Source organism: Dicentrarchus labrax, unplaced genomic scaffold, assembly GCF_905237075.1.
Source record: "Dicentrarchus labrax unplaced genomic scaffold, dlabrax2021, whole genome shotgun sequence".
NCBI lineage: Eukaryota > Metazoa > Chordata > Actinopteri > Moronidae > Dicentrarchus > Dicentrarchus labrax.
The window spans coordinates 15,114,611-15,134,769 of NW_026136714.1; the positions used below are offsets into that span (position 1 = coordinate 15,114,611).

Consider the following 20,159-nt stretch of genomic DNA (forward strand, 5'->3'; position numbering starts at 1 on the left):
AATACTCTGATTAGTGGACTAATATGAATATTTTGATTGTTTTACAGTTATATAATTGATGTAAGTAGTACAACAATGAATTATTCCTCCTTTTTTGCATCCATTAAGTTTTAAGCTTCACCCTAAATGTCCCACCTCATTTGTTCAAGCGTCTTCTGGGAGGGGCAGTAAATTGTCTTGCATTAATAATGGTGTTGTGGAGATAATGACAAGTCTCAACACAGGACAGCTGGTTTATTCAAATCAATGAAGCTCTGCAGCAGCGATCGTGCTCTGCTCCCCCTCGCTCCTCGCAAGGAAAGTAGACACTGGCCCAAAGAACACTCCTCCTCCCCTCCTTCCTCCGCGGAGCCGGAGCTTTCCCCCTCTTTAAACCATGATCTTGCTCCCAGTCTTGCTCGGTGCAGGTTTCCCTTCGTGAGGGCAGATTTCTGAGCTTGTTCATGACATGACACAGTGCAGCGCAGGATCGAAGTGGTCGCCTCTTACGCCACTGGAACCCCAGAGCCCAGGACTCTTTTGCAGCGCTTTGAGTTTGGTTACATGAAATATGCGATGTTCGCAGGAGTGCCCGGTTCTTTTTCTGCTGCACTTTGTTTTCATTTTGGCAGCTGGCCACGGCGAGCTCTCCGACACTGGCAGACTCCTCTCCCTCTTTGCAGAGCAAGGTCAGTGTGGTGCAGTTATAGTAGGGAGGTTGTATTTCTGTGCACGTCTGAATTGCATGACTGGAAAAGTTTGTATGGTTGAGTACATATCAGTAAAGGTATGTACTAAAGGTAAAAAAAAAACAACCTGTAATCAATATTTCACAACTGTATGGAGACCATTCTGGTGTTTTATTCAACTTCCTGCAGGTCAGTTGTCCCAGTCAGATGTGTCCATCATCCACCCAGTGAAAACCACTCCTGATGGAGAGGTTATCTCCCACTCTCTGTCTCACCACTTCAAGGGTGGGCGAGCCAGGCGTGACCTGCGACCCCTTGGTGTGGAGGGACAGGTTTACTACAGGGTCAACTACAAGGGTCGCACTTTAATGTTCAATTTGACTGCAAACAATCACCTGGTCTCAAGTGACTACATCCTGGAGAGGAGGTACGGCAGTGCCAATAGGACAGAGCATCGTCCCCCTGAGAGGAACTCCTGCCACCTCCTTGGCACCGTGGCAGCATCTGATGTGCGAGGAACTGCTGCCATCAGCACCTGTAAAGGACTGGTAAGGAGTCACCTTCTCTTACATACATAAGAGGGCAAAAATGTAAATTTAAACCTCTGTCTCATTCATCAGACTGAATCCTCTAATCTGCATGAAGCCTTTATGCAGCGTCTTCCTCCCCAAATCTGTACTGAAGAGTATCTCTGTGAGAAATCTAGTTGCTTTGGGCAGGAAGGTTTTTTTTTAATACACATGAGAAAGAGGGGCATCACTCTGGGGAAGCTGGTATGTGGTGTAGGCAGTCATGGGCTGTTAAGCAAACCCTTCTATCTGACAGTGCCCTGTGTGTTAGTTTGCCCTTCAAAGACTTCCTGACACTATTTGCAGAACGACTGTGCTGCAGACCCGCTGACGACTGCTACTTCTCAGCCAACCATGAGACACTTTCTGTCTTCTTTGTGTCTCAGATGTTTTCCTCTATACTTTTCACTCTCATTCATTCATTCATTCACATCGCTGTCTGCTCCTGCAGGAACTCTTTGCAACCCCCACCCTTGGACATGCAGGGTTACTTTGTTCTACGCTGAGAGAGAGCTACAGTAATAGATTTTGGCACAATTTTATAGACTGGAACAATACGATTTGACAGATGAAGAGACAGGAAATAGGGTCATACTTAAAATTTGTGCTTTTTTTTATTACTTCTGCTGAAGTGTTTCTGATAAAATAAGTAGTTCAACTACAAAGGAGAGAAGACAGCCGGATAGCAGAAAGACTGAGGAATTTTAATTATGAAAAGAGATATGCACCATATGAACATTTCTGGAGAAATTCATGGTGTACTTATAGCTGAGAATTTGAGTTTTAAGGCCTTTATTCACCAAATAATATACAAAAGACACTCTTCAGCATTTTGCAATACTAATTAATTCATTCCTTTATCAACAACATTTTGAAACAACCAAATAGGAAGAGGATGTGGAAAAGTAAAAAAGTTTCTGGCTCTGAAATAATGGGATGTGTCAGTTTGAGTCATGCACAATGATTCGGTGCTCGTGTTTGATTGTGTGACAGCAGGAATGCCTCTCCTGCAGGGTCTTGCCTCTTGCCTCTTTTTTGTGTTTGTGTGGGTTGCACTGCCTCTTCCTGCCAAATCTTGTAAATGCAGTTCATTACTACGTCACTCTAGATTCCAATTATCTACAACCTACCGCATTAGGAGGAGTTTCTCCTGCAGCCCCAAATGCTCCAGTTTGTCCCTTCTCTCCAACCTACCAGGGAAACCACTATGATCTATTACACTGATTTTCTGTTCTGTGGAAGAAGGTTTATAGCAGCTAAAACCACAGAGAGACCACTAAACAGATGTGGGAAGGAAATCCTGCCAGCTGCTTTGGAGGTCATTCACCCTCAGGAGACAGATAGAGATGGACTGCTTCAACATATAAATTCATGATAATCATTGTTTTATGTTGCTCAAGAATTAGGTTACTAAACAAACAGAAACACAGCAAAAAAAAAATGGTACAACAAAGGCATTTCAAATATTTACGACTGATTCATAAGGGAAAGGAGGGCAGTTTTCTAAGAAGAAATCACTGCTTCCTGATTGTCTGATGTTAACTATTGTCAGTACTGTATTGTAATCTACTAAAGCACTCAAATTAGGGCTGCAAGCAACTATTATTTTCATTGTCATCTTGAGTAATTGATCAGAAAATGACATTAGAGGTCCATCACAATTCCCAAAGCCCACAGGGACGTCTTCAAATTGATTGCTCCAACTAACAGTCCACAACACAAAGATATGCAATTTACTATTATATAAGACAAAGAAAGGCAACAGATCTTCTCATTTGAGAAGCTGGAACCTGAGATTTTGGCATTTTGTTTGAAAAATAATTGAAAGCATTACTCAGTTATTAAAATTATTGACAATGAAATGTCTGTCCATATAGTAACATATTAATCGACTAATTGTTTTAGCGCTTACTCAAATTATTGCTTCTCAAAAACACAGACAATAAGGTTAAGATTGATTCCAGTAGCGCTAATTGCCCACCAAAATGATGCTTGTGCCAGCAGTGTCACAATTAATCTGCTCTTTCCTTTGTTGGTGAAGCAAATCATAAGTATATATCGATATGTTTGCACAGCAGACGTCCCCAGGAAATAGCTGCATATCTGGCCTGAGCTATAGTTGTAGGCAGGTGTGATGGTTGCCGCAACCTCATCATCATGGCTGAACAAAATCAACCCTGGCACTGAGCAGGACTTTTAAATGCCATAAAAGCCATAATATGGTTCCTACTATTCCATTAACACCTCTGTCTGTCATTTTAAACTCCCGCTTCTGCTCAGAAAATCAAGAAACATTTGCTTAAACTAATAGAGCCTTGCTGCAGTGAGCTATATTTACTTTACAGGTGATTACACCTTTATAAAGTTCAGGTCACACCTTTACTATCTACTGTACATGTGAATCCACGAGGAGCAGAGTAATCGGGTGGAGATTGCTGTTTCTGTGGGAAAACATTCAATTCAAGAAAAGCCGAAGCTTTCTTAGTGGAGTCTTTGTTAATCCCCGAGGCACAACACAAAGCAAGAACATGCAAGTTCAGACCCATTATATCAACATTTTCCCCACTTAAATGGATGTTTCTTAGCACTGTGCAGATGAAAAATGATAATATATTTGACCTCTGAGAAGGAAATTAGCTCACAGGCAGAATTATCCTGTGAAGTAAAAAAACAAAAACCTGAGGGCAAGTAAGTGCAGTGAAACCTGTAATCATTGAGAAACAGTTTAAGTTCTAAGAACAAATGCAAGTTGAAAATAGTTGTGATTAATCATATTGCAGTAATGAGCACCATCTGCCCCCACCTCTCCTTGTGTCCCACTAATCACTGCTGAGGCCAGAGGCTGTGTAACAGCAGAGACTTTATTCCAGACCCAGTTGGCCAGCTCTACAAAACCCACAGAAGCAGGAAACAGAAGTAAAGCAGTTCCACATGGCCGATGTATTTAGAACACAGACCTGTGTTATGGTAACCTCCCCTGGCTCTGGCACCTCACACCCAAACATGCTTCCTCTAGGTCAGAGGAGGGGGATTAATGGAAAGGAGGAGGAGAAGGGCAGGAGGTGGCAGAGGGAGAAGAGGTGGCGAAAGTGCAAAGTGAACTCCAGTGCAAGGCTGTTTCAGCTGGCAGAGCGTTCAGGATTTAGAGCAAAAACTGTTCCAGAATAATCCCTGATTTCTGTTCAAACGCAATACAAAGTCCTAGTTGGCATCCTTTCAGGCTGTCTTTGTTTGTTGAGCACAGACATCACACAAGATCTGTACATGGTAATTTGAGGATCACAAGTAAAACCATAACCACACTGTACAAGCAAAACCTTGCTGGCTGTGTTGCACAGTAGGACTGCATGTGGTATGCAGATAATACAGATCATGCAGAGCAACGGTCTGAATGTTTGGATGGGCCTCTCTGAAGCATTCCTTCCTGGTTGATCTCCACCACCTGCTTTTTTTCTGCTGGGACTTGCTTAGAAGTTTAACTCTAAGGAAAACATATAAGACATGACAAGGATGCATAATGACAGAGAATAAAATTTCAAGACAAAATTGTGTTTTGTCTTGCAGTGAGATGATGCAGGCGCAAAAAACAAGTCTTAATCTGGTCAAATGTTAATCCTGTCAAATAGGATGAGAACAGCCGTGGAATCAGCTGAGTGTGTTCTGCACAGGGCCACTGGGAAGCTTTCCTAGCTGACTGTAGACATATCAGCCTACATGCTTTGTGGATGAGTCCACCACAGCTCAGGGACCCCTGGCTGAAGGCCACACTCTGAGTCAGTGGAAAGCCCTTTGTCAATACTTTATTTAATTTGAGTCTGGAAGAAAAATATCCAAACCCCAGACATATACAGAGGATTTTTGTTTATCACTTGCAACATCATTGTTGTTCTTCTAGTGGTTTCACATGGAAAAGCAAGCCTGAACAGCTTAGTTTTGTCGTTTCTGTCCCAGTTTGTGGACACTCAATTTTATTTTACGAGGTTCAGTGTAACAGGTGGAGTAATACAGTCTTTCCAAAGGGAGCACTCCTCTGGAATTGTACTTTCTGAACTCCCTGAGTGGAGAAATGGGATACCCAATCAGAGCGCTGCAGGCTGTTGAATGAATGCGGTTGAAACACAAGTAAAACTTGTCAGGATGACCCAGAAAGCTGAACAGTGTGTAACTGCAGCAAACAGCAGGGTAGACCCTTGGAACCACAACTGACCAAACTGTAAGCACTGCATGGCCTAATTTTTTACATCTGCCTTTGGCTCCTCAAACACCAAGAAGAGAGCCAAGACTCAGATGCAGCAAGGTTTTCTCTTGGCCTTGTTTGACTCAGTACATGAGTATGTGAAGTGTTTTTATTTCAATTGTGTATTATGTCCAGGGTGTGTTTATGTGTTATGAGCATGTAAAAATTACTGCTACTGAAAAATAAATCCAAATTCTTTTACTCAGTTGTACTTATTCCATCCGTGTGGCTCTTGAATTACACATCCTGCTCTCATTCTGTCTTCTGCAAGTTGGTTTAGGAGGCGAGGGAGGGGTTCACATCGGAACAGTCTGGGCTTGTTTGGGCTCAGCTTGACACAAAACCCACATGCACACTTTTAACACACACACAATCACCCTAATGAATAGAGCTTGCAAACAGTGAGCTTTAGGCAGAACATTCATAATGCGTGTGTTTACAAGGAAAAGTCAAGAGATTTGACAGAAGCCTCTTTTGTGCGTTTGCATGCATGTATGTTTTCATGTAGGTCTGTTTGTGTGTGGGGGCGTGTTTCTATGTACTTGTCTATGTGTGTGTTCACCAGCAGACCTCACCAATCAGCAAGTACATAGTCTGCACCAGTAAGAACATGCATGGCATACCTCAGGAAAAAGTCTAAGAGAATGTGCCTGAGGGGTGGAGAAAGGTTCATATTAAGATCTGTTGACTAATGATAGAAATTACTGAGGAATGACCTTTTCAGCAGGCTTCTCAAGAGAAAGTCCAACCTCTCACCTTTTAAGTGTGGGAATTATTGAAACACTACAATTTTTAGTGATTTGTTGTTGCGCTCATAAATGTTATAACACAAAAGCATGGTAGTAACTATGCTGTTTTAGTCACAGTCTGAGAATGCATGACATTACAAAAGAGGCTTAAAGCTGCATTAGGCGAGATTTGGGGATAAAAAAAGAATCTTTTAAATCTTAATTACAATTTGGAGTTGTGACTGAGTAGAACGCCATGTCCCTAATTATTAAAGCAAAGTAGAGTTGCTTTATTTTTCAAATTTGTGTATCTTGGGTGTCTTTTAAATGTACAGGGAGTGATTGATTAAAACCTAAAGACTGAATCATTTCTACTCAATGCATATTCATCTATGTATTTTTACTTTTCCTTAGAGAGGCTTCTTCTCCCTGCCAGAAGGACACTATTTTATCGAACCTGTCCAGATATCTCCTGATGATCCTGCAGGGACTCTAGAGCCGCATGTTGTCTATCCACGAGTTACTACAGAAAGCCACAGAAAAAAACGCAGTCAGGAGTCCAGAGAAACACCCAGTCCCTGTGGAGTTCAAGGTGTGTGTCTGAATGTGTATGTGTGTGATACTGCAGATGTTTCTGTAGTTGTACACAAGCGAGTATTTTTCTGTGTCAAGCAAGGATAAGCCACAAGTGTACTACAAGTGATGTCTTCCATTATCCATGCTGTAGATGCTCCAAACGACGCTGTCCAGGTGGAGAGGGAGAGGGAAGAATGGGAGAGGGAGCAGCAGAGGGGGGAGGATCAGACTCAGTCCCGCTCGCAACGCTCAGTCAGCAGAGAGCGGTGGGTGGAGACCATGGTGGTGGCCGACTCCAAACTCATAGAATACCACGGCAGCGATAATGTGGAGTCCTACATCTTCACCATCATGAACATGGTGAGGAGTTAGAGTTAACTTTTGATTTTAGAGATTTGCTTCATGCATAGATGTTCAGTATTGAATGATTTCTATGTTGACAGGTGGCTGGGATCTTTCATGATGCCAGTATTGGGAATGCCATCCACGTCATCTTGGTTCGCCTTATTCTACTACAAGGGGAAGAGGTAACACTTTCCTGAAAACATTTCTCAAAAAACTTTAATGTGATTTTTGCTTTGCACATACTAAGGTTGGAGCACAAAAAGAGCATGCCTATTAATGAAGCATTGCTCACCAAGGTTGTCAGGAGGTGAAGTAAACTATGAAATTAACCTTCATTTGGTTGCCTGATTGAACATTGATTTATGTCAGATTTCCACATGTGGCTGTGTGAAACAATATTCAATAAGAATCTGGAGGACTGACCATGAAAACAATCACAATCTTGTCTGATCACACAGAAAACCTTATTTACAGAAACATTTTTTGGCTTCCTTTGAAAGTATTATCATTTTGTAATAAACATCTGCATAGAAAGAAAAGGCAAACTGAACTCATATCCATTGTGGCCCTGCTTCAACTGTGCTCACACTGAAGTTGATGAATACTTACCTCTACGGGTTATTGCACTGTAACTTACTGCTCTCTAAATTCCCAGTGAAAGTATACAAATTTTTTCCACATTTTTCTTCACGGTAAAAAATGCTCTCAAGCTGTTCTCAAATGTAAAAATCCAAATGATGCCAAAAATGTGCAGGATGATGTTTCTAACTCTACTGTTTGTTGCAGAAAGGATTGAAGATAGTTCACCATGCAGACACCACTCTGGCCAGTTTCTGTGCTTGGCAGAAAAACCTTAATCCTCAAAGTGACACGCACCCAGCTCATCACGACCTGGCTGTGTTGGTCACCAGGCAAGTGACACATTTCAGATAACTTAAATTTAATTGATTTAATTATATCTTCTGATGCTAGGCCATCATATGGTGGAAATATGGCATGCACATACATAATTTGCCTGTATCCCACTCCCAGGAAAGACATCTGTGCTGGAATGAACCAGCCTTGTGAGACCCTGGGGCTGTCTCACCTGTCTGGGATTTGTCAACCACACCGCAGCTGCAACATCAATGAGGATTCAGGACTACCTGTCGCCTTCACTGTTGCTCATGAGATGGGCCACAGTGTGTGTGTGTGTGTGTGTGTGTGTGTGTGTGTGTGTGTGTATGGATTTGTAATTGTAGTGAAACCCTGAATAATGGGATATCATAACAATGGGCCATATGACAAAGAAAGCTTGTTCCCATGATCGGTAACTGTAGCGGAATATGCAGTTGCGTCAGTGAATCTCCTAGAATCAGACCATTAGTGAATTGGCTGTATGCAAATAATGGCTTGTATCTAGTATCTGGACGTAAAAAAAAATCCTCAAGTATCCTGTTTGAACAAGACTTGAATGCACTTTGCTGCTTTGCACTACAGGAAACAATGTAAGACATGCACTAACAAAAGTCATCAAATGACTCTGGACCGATTTCAAATTTTGAAGCAGATGTATTACTTGGATGTATTACAACATTACTGTGGAAATCTATTAAGATTAGCAAGTTGTTTGTTCAGAGGTGCAGTCAGCTTTTGGCAGATCTAAGAGCTGAAAGCCTCCAACATGGCTGCCAGACCATTTAGACTATATATTTGTATGAAGCATTTCTTTGTGTAATTATAATATCATAATTGGTCATGTTGTTTGTGTTTGAACGCAGCTTTGGGATACATCATGACGGCCAGGGTAATGACTGTGAGCTGGAGGGGAGGCACCCGTTCATCATGTCCAGACAGCTGATGTATGACAGCTCGCCTCTCACTTGGTCTTCCTGCTCCAAAGAATACATCACACGCTTCCTCGAGTAAGGCTGAAGTTATACTTTCTGAACACAGAAATAAAGACATGAAATAATTATATATTAACATGATTCACTCAGCTTTAATACTGTCTTTGTTTTTGTTCCAATTTGTGTAAATTGCCAAAGTTGTGAAATCAGGGTGAAAATGGGAGGAATTCCTGGATGCAGATAAAGTGTGCTGGTGCAGATTTGAACGGAGGCGGTGAAAAAGATAAAAAAGAACGCAGTGGGTGTGGTGTGTATTGGAACAAAGCTTATACAAACATTGATGTGTAGCAAACCATGTCGAACCAGGGTTTTAAAAGAGCAACAAAGAACATGGGTGTAAAAATGCTGAACAAGCACAATTCATTTGAAGCCAGAAAATCCAGCAAATTGCAAAAAGAAGCAAGAGGAGCCTAAAGGAACATCAGAGGGCGGTCACACCCTGTTGACTTTGACTCTCATTATTTTCTATTGGAAACCGTGTCAATCACAAATTGAAGTATTACGGCATATTCAAAGAAAAGAATTAAAGATCCCCTCCAGACATCTTTTAAGACATATATACAAATATTGCTCAGAACAATAATTCTCAGTGTACGTGCACTAGTGGCTTCAAGTTTCTACATCACACTTGTATAAGTTGCAAATTGTACCAGGATCAACAAACTATTATTATTATTATATAACTATTATTGTGATAATGAAAAATCTGATTTTCAGTGAGCAGAGAGAAACTTTCGACTTTAAGCAGACGAATGTGAAAACATCCTTCTAGTTTCAGAGTCTGCACATACACCATTCTGCACAGTGAAGATCAAAAATCAATCATTTTAGTTGAATTCTCTCAGATTCTCATCTCCCTATTTAATATGACACTCAACTAAGAGACTGCAAAGTGCAGTATGAGTGCAAATGGTGGGTAAATGGTAAATTCAAATGGGGAATGACTGGCATGTTGATATGAAACAAGTTTTAGTACATTTTTTAAAATGTTGCTAAATGTTCAAAGCACGCTATTAGCCACAAGCAAGGATTTGTCTCAAACCAACTCCTCCCTGCTGAAGTCTTATTCTGTTTCAAGTTAGGTATCTCAACTTTCAAAAGGTCACACATTCTCTATCATATCTTTGTGTGTCTGTCTTAGTCGTGGCTGGGGTTTCTGTCTGGATGACCGTCCTTCCAAGAGGGACCTAACCACCCCACTGGCTCGCCTCGGTGTCCGCTACACCACACACCACCAGTGCCAGCTCCAGTACGGCCCAAATGCAACCTTCTGCCATGAGGTTGATGTGAGTATTGTGCACCAATTGTTACCTGAATGTCATAAATATTAATATTATTATATGAGAAAAATGTCCACTTTCTCATTTTGTTTGTATTACGTCTCTCTTTCAGAACGTTTGCCAGATTCTTTGGTGTTCAGTGAACGGCTCCTGTCGCTCCAAACTGGACTCACCTATCGACGGCACTCGCTGTGGACCAGAGAAGGTGGGTGGTGCCGGTTGCTTTGTCTTGTTAGGGTTTGGATTTCATTAGCCTCGGGATGGAAATGGTTGGCTCCACAAATGCGAGGGTGGTACTGGCGCAGAGCCTTGAGTATTAAATGTGTCATATTACTAATATTATTTGACTGATCTTACCACCATTTTCTCCTTTAGTGGTGTATCTCAGGAGAGTGTGTGATTGTGGGTAAACTCCCAGAGACTGTGAATGGAGGCTGGGGACAGTGGAGTACGTGGTCTTACTGCTCCAGGACCTGTGGAACCGGAGTTCAGTCAGCAGAGAGGGAATGTAACAATCCTAAGTAAGAGCTGATTCTAGATCTGCGTCCATCATGAAGCACATTTGAACATGTTCTCACTCTCTTTTTGTAATTAAATCTGTCTTGCAGTTCATTGACATGTCTTCCACAACAGATGACATCTTGATCACATGGTTGATTCAAAGTGTGCACCTGTTTTCCACAGACCAGAGTTCGGTGGCAGGTACTGCACCGGGGAAAGGAAGCGTTATCGGACCTGCAACACAAAACCCTGTCAGAATAATAAACCGACCTTTCGAGAGATGCTGTGCAGTGAGTTCGACACTGTGCCCTACCATAATGAGCTCTACCAGTGGATTCCTGTGGCTAACCCATGTAAGTAGCCAAAGCCTCAAGTATACAGTTAAATACTACACATACAGACAGACACACACGTCCTACTAGTGCTTTTTGTGCACTTCCCCTTTTCCTATCACAGATCTGTAGCTGCGATTGTATATGTTACCCAACAGGGGGCAGCACTTACACTGGAAAACCCTCAGTGATGCAGCTATCCTATCAATTGTATGTTAGCAGGGGTATACAGGGTTTCAGTGCTGTTCAGTGAAGTCTTTTTGTGGAATTTTCCATACACAAATCACTTTTTATACATCATAAATGTTATTTTACTGGGCTCATGAACTCCAAAAATGTCTGAAAAATATGCTTCATCTCATGGATAATCTAATTTAATACTACAGAAAAGAGCCCTAAGACTCAATTGCTCTCACATTTAGGTGGACTTAAAAACTGCACAATTATTATTTTTTTTTATTTGAGTGAGTCAGTATGAACTCAGATGAATTTGCATGTTTACAAAAACAAGATGTATAACAGTTAAAGGTGTTGATTTAGGGGATAGTTTTGAAAAATAAATGAAAATGTGTGATACATTAAATAGATTATAAATATATTTAAAGATAAGATAATTAACAAATATAAAACAACCGTATACATACGTGTACACCAGTGTGTATATTAATTTTAGGTATATATATAAACATACATATGTATTATCAGTTTATAAATTGAATTATAATAATTCATGTAAAAAAAGGTAGGTGTAACAAGCTAAGGCTTCAGCATACACCTTTTGGTAAGTATAACTTCTTTTAATTTGATAGATTCATTTATTTACATGTATATTTGAGATGTTAAGTTAAAAATGAACGAACTAAACAAACTAAACAAAAATAAACTCCACTTTTCCCCAACCCTCAACCATTTCTAGTACATCCATGTGAACTGCACTGTCGACCAGTCAGTGACTATTTTTCGGAGAAGATGCTTGACGCTGTGACAGACGGGACACCGTGCTTCATGAACAACAAGTCCAGGAGCATCTGCGTCAATGGAGTGTGCAAGGTAGTGTGGCTGGGTAAGAGACTAACAGAGACTTGGGGGGGGGGTTAGAGTGGAGCAGGATATGAGATGAGCTGCAGTGTAACTACAGAATAATGGAGGGAAGAGTTTTTCTGCACAAAACGTATCATCTTATGTGACGCTTATGTAATTGTGTGTGTATGTGTGTGTGTTTTGTCTGTAGGAGGTGGGCTGCGACTGTGGCATTGACTCAAACGCGGTGGAGGATCGTTGTGGAGTCTGTTTGGGCGATGGCACAAGCTGTGAGACGGTCTATAAGTCGTTTGATGAAGGAGACGGCTTTGGTGAGTTCAACACAAAGGATACTTGAGCAGCTGGAAACAAATTGAATTATCTAGACATAGGAATTCATACAATTATGAAATTTTAGTAACACAAAACAGACAACCTATTAATGAGGAAAAGCTTTGATGTACCCATCAGAGGAGTGTGAAAAAGCGCAGAATTAAAATTTATGTCTACAGGCGGAAAGTCATTTCAGGACAGCTCATTAGTATTACGCCATTGTGTTGTTTCTTTGTTGTCATGGCAGCCTTTTTGTCCACACTCTGCAGCTGTTTGTCCTGCTGTACTTGGCTGGTGTTATATGTATGTTTGTGTGTGTGTGTGTGTGTGTGTGTGTATATCTGCAGGCCCATGTTTGCATTTGTCTAAAGAAAGACATATCTTTGCCAGATTTGAGTGTGCTTGGAAAACTATAACTCACACGCAAAATCAACACCGAGCGAAGACAGATTAATAGAGAAAGAGGCTGTAAAACAATAAAAACATCCCTTCTTTTTCCCCTCTCTCTTTCTTTCTGTCTGTGTGTGTTTGCCCCGCACAGCATCCTTTCCAGATAACCAGCCCAGATGTGTAAGACTTCAAAAGGCTTAGACCAAGGGCAAACCTCCCCCTTCTTTGCACAAACACAGAAACACACACACACCTTCCCACAAACATCATTAAACTCCAGAGACCTACTCATAGCTGCTTTCGTCCTCCCCCATCGAGCCCCCCCATCCATCCATCCAAACACAATAAAAAACAGAGACAGGGCAGTGCCCCCCACACCGAATACGCACACGTACGCTCACACAAACACATGCCAACCACCCCCACAGACCGAGCCCACCCTCTATTAAAGATCAGAGAGAAACTGTCTGGTAGTCTGGATGTGAGTGTGGCAGCAGCCATGGTGGGCCACCCATTTCCTCGCTGTGACTCTGACTCCCCTCCCGACTCTCCCAGGGTACACGGACGTGGGTGTGATACCTGCGGGGGCACGGGACATCCTGGTAAGGGAAGTGGAGGAGGCAGGTAACTTCCTGGCGCTGAGGAGCGAGGCATCGGAGGAGTACTTTCTCAATGGCAACTTCATCATCCAGTGGAACGGGGAGTATGAGGCTGGGGGGACGACGTTCTTCTACGAACGCAGTGGGAACATGGAGAATCTCACCGCTCCTGGACCCACCAAAGACCCAGTCATGCTGCAGGTAGGCCATCATATTACAGAGGTTTCATGTGTTTGAAGGGAGTAGAAGGTATTTATTTCTGCGGTTTTTAAATTTTTTAGTGTTCTTAGATGTATAGAAGTATTTATATTTTTTCCCAGTGTCTACATAGAATTATTTCAACCAATCAAGGATAGAGAAAAGCGACTCACTTAAAGCCAACCAATCAGAGAATATACTGATTTCCAAATCCGAATATACATTTCTTGGTGAAGAATAAGATGTTTCTAAGCAATTGTTGTCAAAAGTAGACATATTTCAAAGGCACCAGTTAACTGCAATCAAATTGAAAAATATGTTTTTATATATGTCCAATTTAATATTGTCTTGATAGTCTTGAAATCATACTAACAACTCATGTGATTGTCCAGTTACTGTTTCAGGAGAAGAACCCAGGTTTAAAATATGAGTACACCATCAAGAAGACCAAAGAGACAGGAAATGAGGTCATCGAACCTATTTACAGGTGGAGACACGGGGCATGGACAGACTGCAGTACCACCTGTGGCTTAGGTTGGTGTTGAATTTGACAGGAAAAATTCTTATTCTAAACATTTGTTGGAAGATTTCAGTAACATTTGAGTAATGACCTGACCATCTGCTTTCTGACTTCTGGGGTGTTATAGGTGAGCAGCACCAGCCTGCGCGGTGTTTTGAGATGGATGTGGGTGTTGTGGATGAAACTCTGTGTGACCCAGACAGCCGTCCAGAAGATAGACACAGAAAATGCAAGACTATGGATTGCCCTGCAAGGTCCTTTTTTTGCCCCTGCTAGTACTGTTATGACCTCAAAACATATTATACTTGGATTTCAGTTAGGCAGTCATATCACTGCCAAATATGGGTTTTTCATTTAAATACAAGAGTGTTGGTGCATTTTCGCTTCTGTGCCCCTCGGTTTCATTGCAATGACAAACAGCAAACATTTTATTCAACTGAACTAATTATTTCCACTAACTATTTAAATCACTCAATTCAATCAGATTTATAGTTTTGTTTACTTGTTCCTGATTTGTTCTAGTTTTAAGAACATATATAATTTTATATGTTAAATATAATTACAATTTTACATAACAAGTTTGACTTCTTTTGGTAAATGAAAAAAGCCTTCCTCAAAGCAAAAAATATAAATCTATTCTCGATCATTGTTAAGTAAAGATGATGGTAAGCGGATGAAGATTGTCCACTTACTATGTGCTTCCCCGTTACTTTTTGAATGTATTTAATTACATCTATCAGCGGTCTCTCTCTTCACCCTCTTTTCCGGTCCATCCCCTCTTCCTCAGGTGGTGGGTGGGTGGATGGCAGCAGTGTACAACCACCTGTGGATCACAAGGGGTACGGAAGCGAACAGTGCTCTGTGTTCGCACAGTGTCAGGGGAGGAAAGGGTGCTCCACCCTGTCGAGTGCAAGCATCTTCTTAAACCCAAACCTGTAGTGCCGTGCAATAGAGACATACCCTGTGGACAGGACTGGGCTGTTGGCAACTGGGAAGAGGCACGTTTTTATTCTTTTATCTCTCTAAAATTTGTCGTTTTGACATTAAATGAATTAACATATCATTTGTGGTCTTCCATCTTTGCAGTGCCCGGTCACATGTGGAGGAGGTGTTCGCTCACGTACTGTCACGTGTTCGCTTGCACTCAAGAAAACCTGTGACCTCACCACCAAACCTCGGTCCAGATCACTGTGTGCCCTGCAGAGCTGCCCTAACTCAAGTCTTCGTAGACGTCCTGGGTCTCAACCTAAATACCGCCGCATCTACCCACCTAAGAGCCACCCCACCAAGCATCCTGGTACACCTACCTGGGCTCCCACAAACAACACGGCCACAGCTGCACCCACAGCTGCTATCACAGTCAGGAAGAAAACAACCACCAAAGAAACTACAACTGCTTTCATCCCTACCACTACATCCCTTTCAAACCCTAAAACCACAATCCCCGAAATCATAAACACAGATGATTATGAGTTTAACGTTAAAGTGAGTAAAAATGAAGATAAGAGAGGGAAAGGTTTCCCATCCAAAGCCAAGGACAGAAAAGCAGCTGGTGTTGAAAAGGAAAAGGTAGAAGAGAGGGAGGAGGGAGAGGAGGGAAGTACGCCAAATGGGGTGATGTATACACCAGGATATGATTATGTTGTTGAGGATAGGACGACTGAGGAGGAGGGGATTATTGACCTGGATGTTACCACATATATATCACTCAAAAATCCTCTTAAATCAACCACACCAACACCTCATGCACTCATTACACCCACCTTACAAACCAGTCCATCTACCATGCGAACAACCAAAGCACCCACCACCACTATTACCTACTCCACCCCACACACCAGTACTAAAGCGTGGGCCAAGACTACTCACCACTATCCCATCACCAACCCCCACACCACTCCTCGTATGAATCCATACAGCCCCTGGACCCACAGGGTTCCCCTCACCACTCCCATGCACCATTCATTCCCATCGAAAGCTGGCTTCCACACAACACAAGCTCCTTCCACAACAGCAAGAAAACCATTCACCACTGCAGCCTCACCCCAGTCTACAGTGAAGATTGTAAAACTAAAGAAGCCTACTGTGACACCCAAGAAAAACAGTTCTGTCTCCCGTGCTAAAAAGCCCTCTTCCTGGTCCAAAGGCAGTCGCTCCAAGAACCAAAACCAGCAACCTGAAAGCCCCATGAGCAGCTTCAACAATGAACAAAGCAACCTGATGTCCAGAGAGCCTGTGAGCATGGATATATTCTGGGTTGTAGGAAACTGGAGCGAGGTGGGTACAGACATTTAATGAGACATATTATCCTACTCTCTAAAGCACCATACCAGTAAATTTGCATGTTTTATCCCTTTAATTACACACTTGAAATTAATTCTAGTCATTTTCCAAGGCATATCATAACTTTTTAAGATTGTTTTCCTCCCACCCAGGCATGCTATGACTGCTCTGAAATTGAAACCTTTGAAAATTGACCTGCAGAGACTTGAAATTTATGTAATCTGTCACAGTAAGCAAAGTATAATATTAGCTGTTTGGCTTAATTGTTGGACGATCCTTGAATTTAGCAAAAGGGAGGAGGAGGCAACTACATAATATGGTTTAAATGAAATAAACCATTCAGTGGTGGATTAGCTAGCTGCATGTTAATGTTCATGGTTACTGGGTTTGTTTTTATTAGACTAAAACATGCAAAACTGCAGACAATCGTTCAGCTTGTTGTTTCTGAGATTTTTAAACTTTTTAAATCTACTTTACAATATTATTGCCTCACGTGTCACTTTAATCACTTACACACATAAACCCAAGCTGAGTTTTAACCCTTCCTTTCCCAGTGTTCAACAACATGTGGTATTGGAGCAATATGGAGGACAGTAGAGTGCAGCTCCCAGAATGACGAGGACTGTGCCAACATGAAGAGACCTGAGCCTGCACGCACATGTCACCTGCAGCCCTGTGCCACCTGGCAAAGCAGCAGCTGGAGCAAGGTGAGTAACGTTAGATTACCTCCAGTCCCTGTAACACATGTATTACTTGTTAATTATACTTAATACTTAATTATAATTCCATTTATTATCTGTTCATTTTCCAGATGACGAAATGGGTTAGTTTCTGTTGCAGTTGTCGTTGACATGTCATGTATTTCTGAGCTGTTTTTTTTTTTCAAATGTGATTTTCTCCACAGTGTCCAGATAGCTGTGGGTTGGTGGGAAGGAGGTACCGTGATGTCCAGTGTGTCGACTCTCAGAGTAAACGTCCCCTGAGACCTTTCCACTGTCAAGCTGTGTCCAGCAGACCCCTCAGCACCTTGACTTGCCCCCACAAGCCTTGCATGACCTGGAGTATATCACCATGGGGACCGGTATGAGCATTATCCACATCAAATCTCAATATATTACATTATTGGATATGTTTTGTAGCTTGCACTTTTCCATCCTACCTAAGTGGCATCTAGCCATGTGGATAGTTTCAGGGGTTTTTTTTGCCTAGGTTTTGAGATATCCCTCCTTAAGATTTTTGCCACCAGTAGTTTAGTAATTTGGGGGAACTGACCCTTTAACAATTATCATCCTAAATTGCCTAATTTATGTAACCATTTAATGAGCAATTATTCTCAGCAAAAAGCATATACATCCCTTATATCCTTGTGTTTTTTTCAGTGCTCTGGCAGCTGTGGCGAGGGCATCAGGGAGCGGCTGGTGTACTGCCCCGCGCCTCATCGCTGTGACACCACAATGAGGCCAAACAGCACAGACCTGTGTAGTCTAAAGCCCTGCACTCATTGGAAGGCTGAGGACTGGGAGGAGGTCTGTCACAAGTGAACGAAATTTTTAAAAACATTGTTTTTTGTTGTAGGCTAATAGTTATAGAAGTGGACTAAATTATTTGTTCTGTATGTGTGTGACTTTGCAGTGCTCTGTGAGTTGTGGTGGGGGTCAGCAGCAGCGTGAAGTTAACTGTGCGAGTGAGCAGGATTCGGCTGTAATGCCAAACAGCCTCTGTGAGAAGATTTCCAAACCAGAAACACTCAGGAAGTGCAATATGCAGGAATGCAAGACCAACACAGGTTTGTACGCAACGCTCAATATGTCTGTTTGTTTGCCTGGCCCAGCAGGATCACTAAGGATTTGTTTCCTTTTTCTGACAAATCTTAGTTAAAATCACTCTAAATAAACTTGACCTTACATTTCAATCTGTATTACTGTGTTTTGTGGCATTTGACCAGTTGTGTTTCTTATTATGCAGGTCCAGTTTGCAGGAAGAACACCATGTCCTCTCGCTTCTGTGACAAGCTGAAGCTGTTGGGTCGCTGCTCTCTCAGGTCGGTCCAAAGACAGTGTTGTGTCACCTGTGGGTCGTAGCCAGGGTTACATTACTACGGACACGTCCCAACTTCAGTAATATTCGCTGTATCCTCATGCAATACTGGCATAAAGCCATGCCATCCACAGACTGACACGTCCAAACTAAAGTGCGAATGACCACAACACTGCAACAAGCACATCATATCAGCACAAACAAACCTGGGTCGATTAAGATAATGTTTTTCTATTGTTTGTTTACCTATTTAGATCTATTTCCAATAAAAAAGATCCACGAAAATTTTTTAAAAAGCAAGCAGGAGAACAAGCCAAAACAACATTTAATACATTTGGACTGTTACAAATGTTAAGGCTTAATGTACATTGAGCCATTTTGAGGTGAGCAGAAATTATTTTTATTAAAAAGTGTTGGTGGATTTATTAACAACTGTCTGATGTGTAAGGACAGTGTGAAAAATCAAACATATTTAGCAAAAAACATAAAAGAATGTAAAATTACTAATTTAAAAAGTAATCAAGAAGCACAATTCAGAAGTTACAGAAGCTCAAGCCAATACAAGAGCTATTCCTGTATTATAACTCAAGGTACTCTATTCACCTTCTTTATTCAGTAAAAATATTCAGTTATGACCTACAGTATATATCTTTCCGGGCCAGAGGTGCTTTTATAATCGAGGTGCTGATGATTCACAGCAGTCGAGTTACCAGACTTGTTTTTATTTCAAAGTGAACTCATAACGAGAATGTAAATAAAGATTTTTTGTGACCTCTTTATTAAATTGTTACTAGTAATGATAATCTCTGTGTTTTTTTACTCATGTGTTTGTGCTTTTTTTCTGCCTGAATTGTGGTTTTGTTCTCAGAGCTGGCACTGTGTGTTTACATTATTCTGGCTACAAGTTCCTGCTTTAGTCATTTTTGATTGTCAATGATAATTAAATCAGCTGCAGAACCTGCACAGCTCTGCAGCCGAACCTGTGGTGCTCCTCCTCTGGTGTGAGGTTGACCAATGAGAAAGAGGTGTTGCAGGTCATCCCTCTCAGGTCCCGCTGTTTTTATGATGTTGTACAGGTTTTACCGTTGTCGTGCATATAGTACATCACCTTGACTGATTTGTATTGTCTCCATCAATAAATGTGACGATAAAAGACGTTTGTGACAAAACTGCTTTGTAACAGAGACATGAAATAAAATTTTCTTTGAATATTTGTTATGTGTTGGTATGCTGTATGTAGGCTAGCCTGGGTGATTTTAAAATCTGTTTTCCATTATCCTGTTCAGGTTTGAAGTCTTCCTTGTATAAAATTAAGTTGATATTGTAACATTGATAATGCACAGCCATAGCATTGCTTGAATACCACAGTAATATCAGTGTAAATAAAAGTATTAACACCTCATGTTAGCTAGCATACCATACCTTTCTTTGCGTCATGGTCTCCTACTTTATGACCTTTTATGTCAACAAGGTCATTCTCGCCTGAGAGTGCCAGATGCTGCTGGATGTGTAACCCCAGAATCAGCAGCACCAGGCTCCGTTTCAGAGATCGGGTTCAGCTGGCCCAGATTTCCCAGGCTCCTCTGTGCCAGAAAATTTGACACGGACCGGACGCTGGCCTGCTCCATGCACCCGGTTGCTATCATTCAAGCTA

At 41.7% G+C, this 20,159-nt stretch overlaps 1 protein-coding gene across 1 annotated transcript; it reads left to right on the forward strand.

Moving 5' to 3' along the window:
- Positions 1-254: 254 nt before the first annotated feature.
- Positions 255-19,718, forward strand: adamts12 (ADAM metallopeptidase with thrombospondin type 1 motif, 12). The gene is made up of 24 exons (XM_051422904.1): positions 255-668; positions 858-1,216; positions 6,617-6,794; positions 6,930-7,138; positions 7,222-7,305; positions 7,910-8,034; positions 8,156-8,302; positions 8,881-9,027; positions 10,154-10,298; positions 10,405-10,497; positions 10,668-10,813; positions 10,977-11,146; positions 12,042-12,175; positions 12,357-12,477; positions 13,424-13,668; positions 14,058-14,199; positions 14,313-14,439; positions 14,973-15,183; positions 15,272-16,462; positions 17,023-17,175; positions 17,373-17,549; positions 17,848-17,994; positions 18,101-18,254; positions 18,434-19,718. Exons 1-24 carry the CDS (start codon positions 551-553, stop codon positions 18,547-18,549), a joined length of 4,839 nt encoding a protein of 1,612 aa, XP_051278864.1. The 5' UTR covers positions 255-550; the 3' UTR covers positions 18,550-19,718.
- Positions 19,719-20,159: the final 441 nt, after the last annotated feature.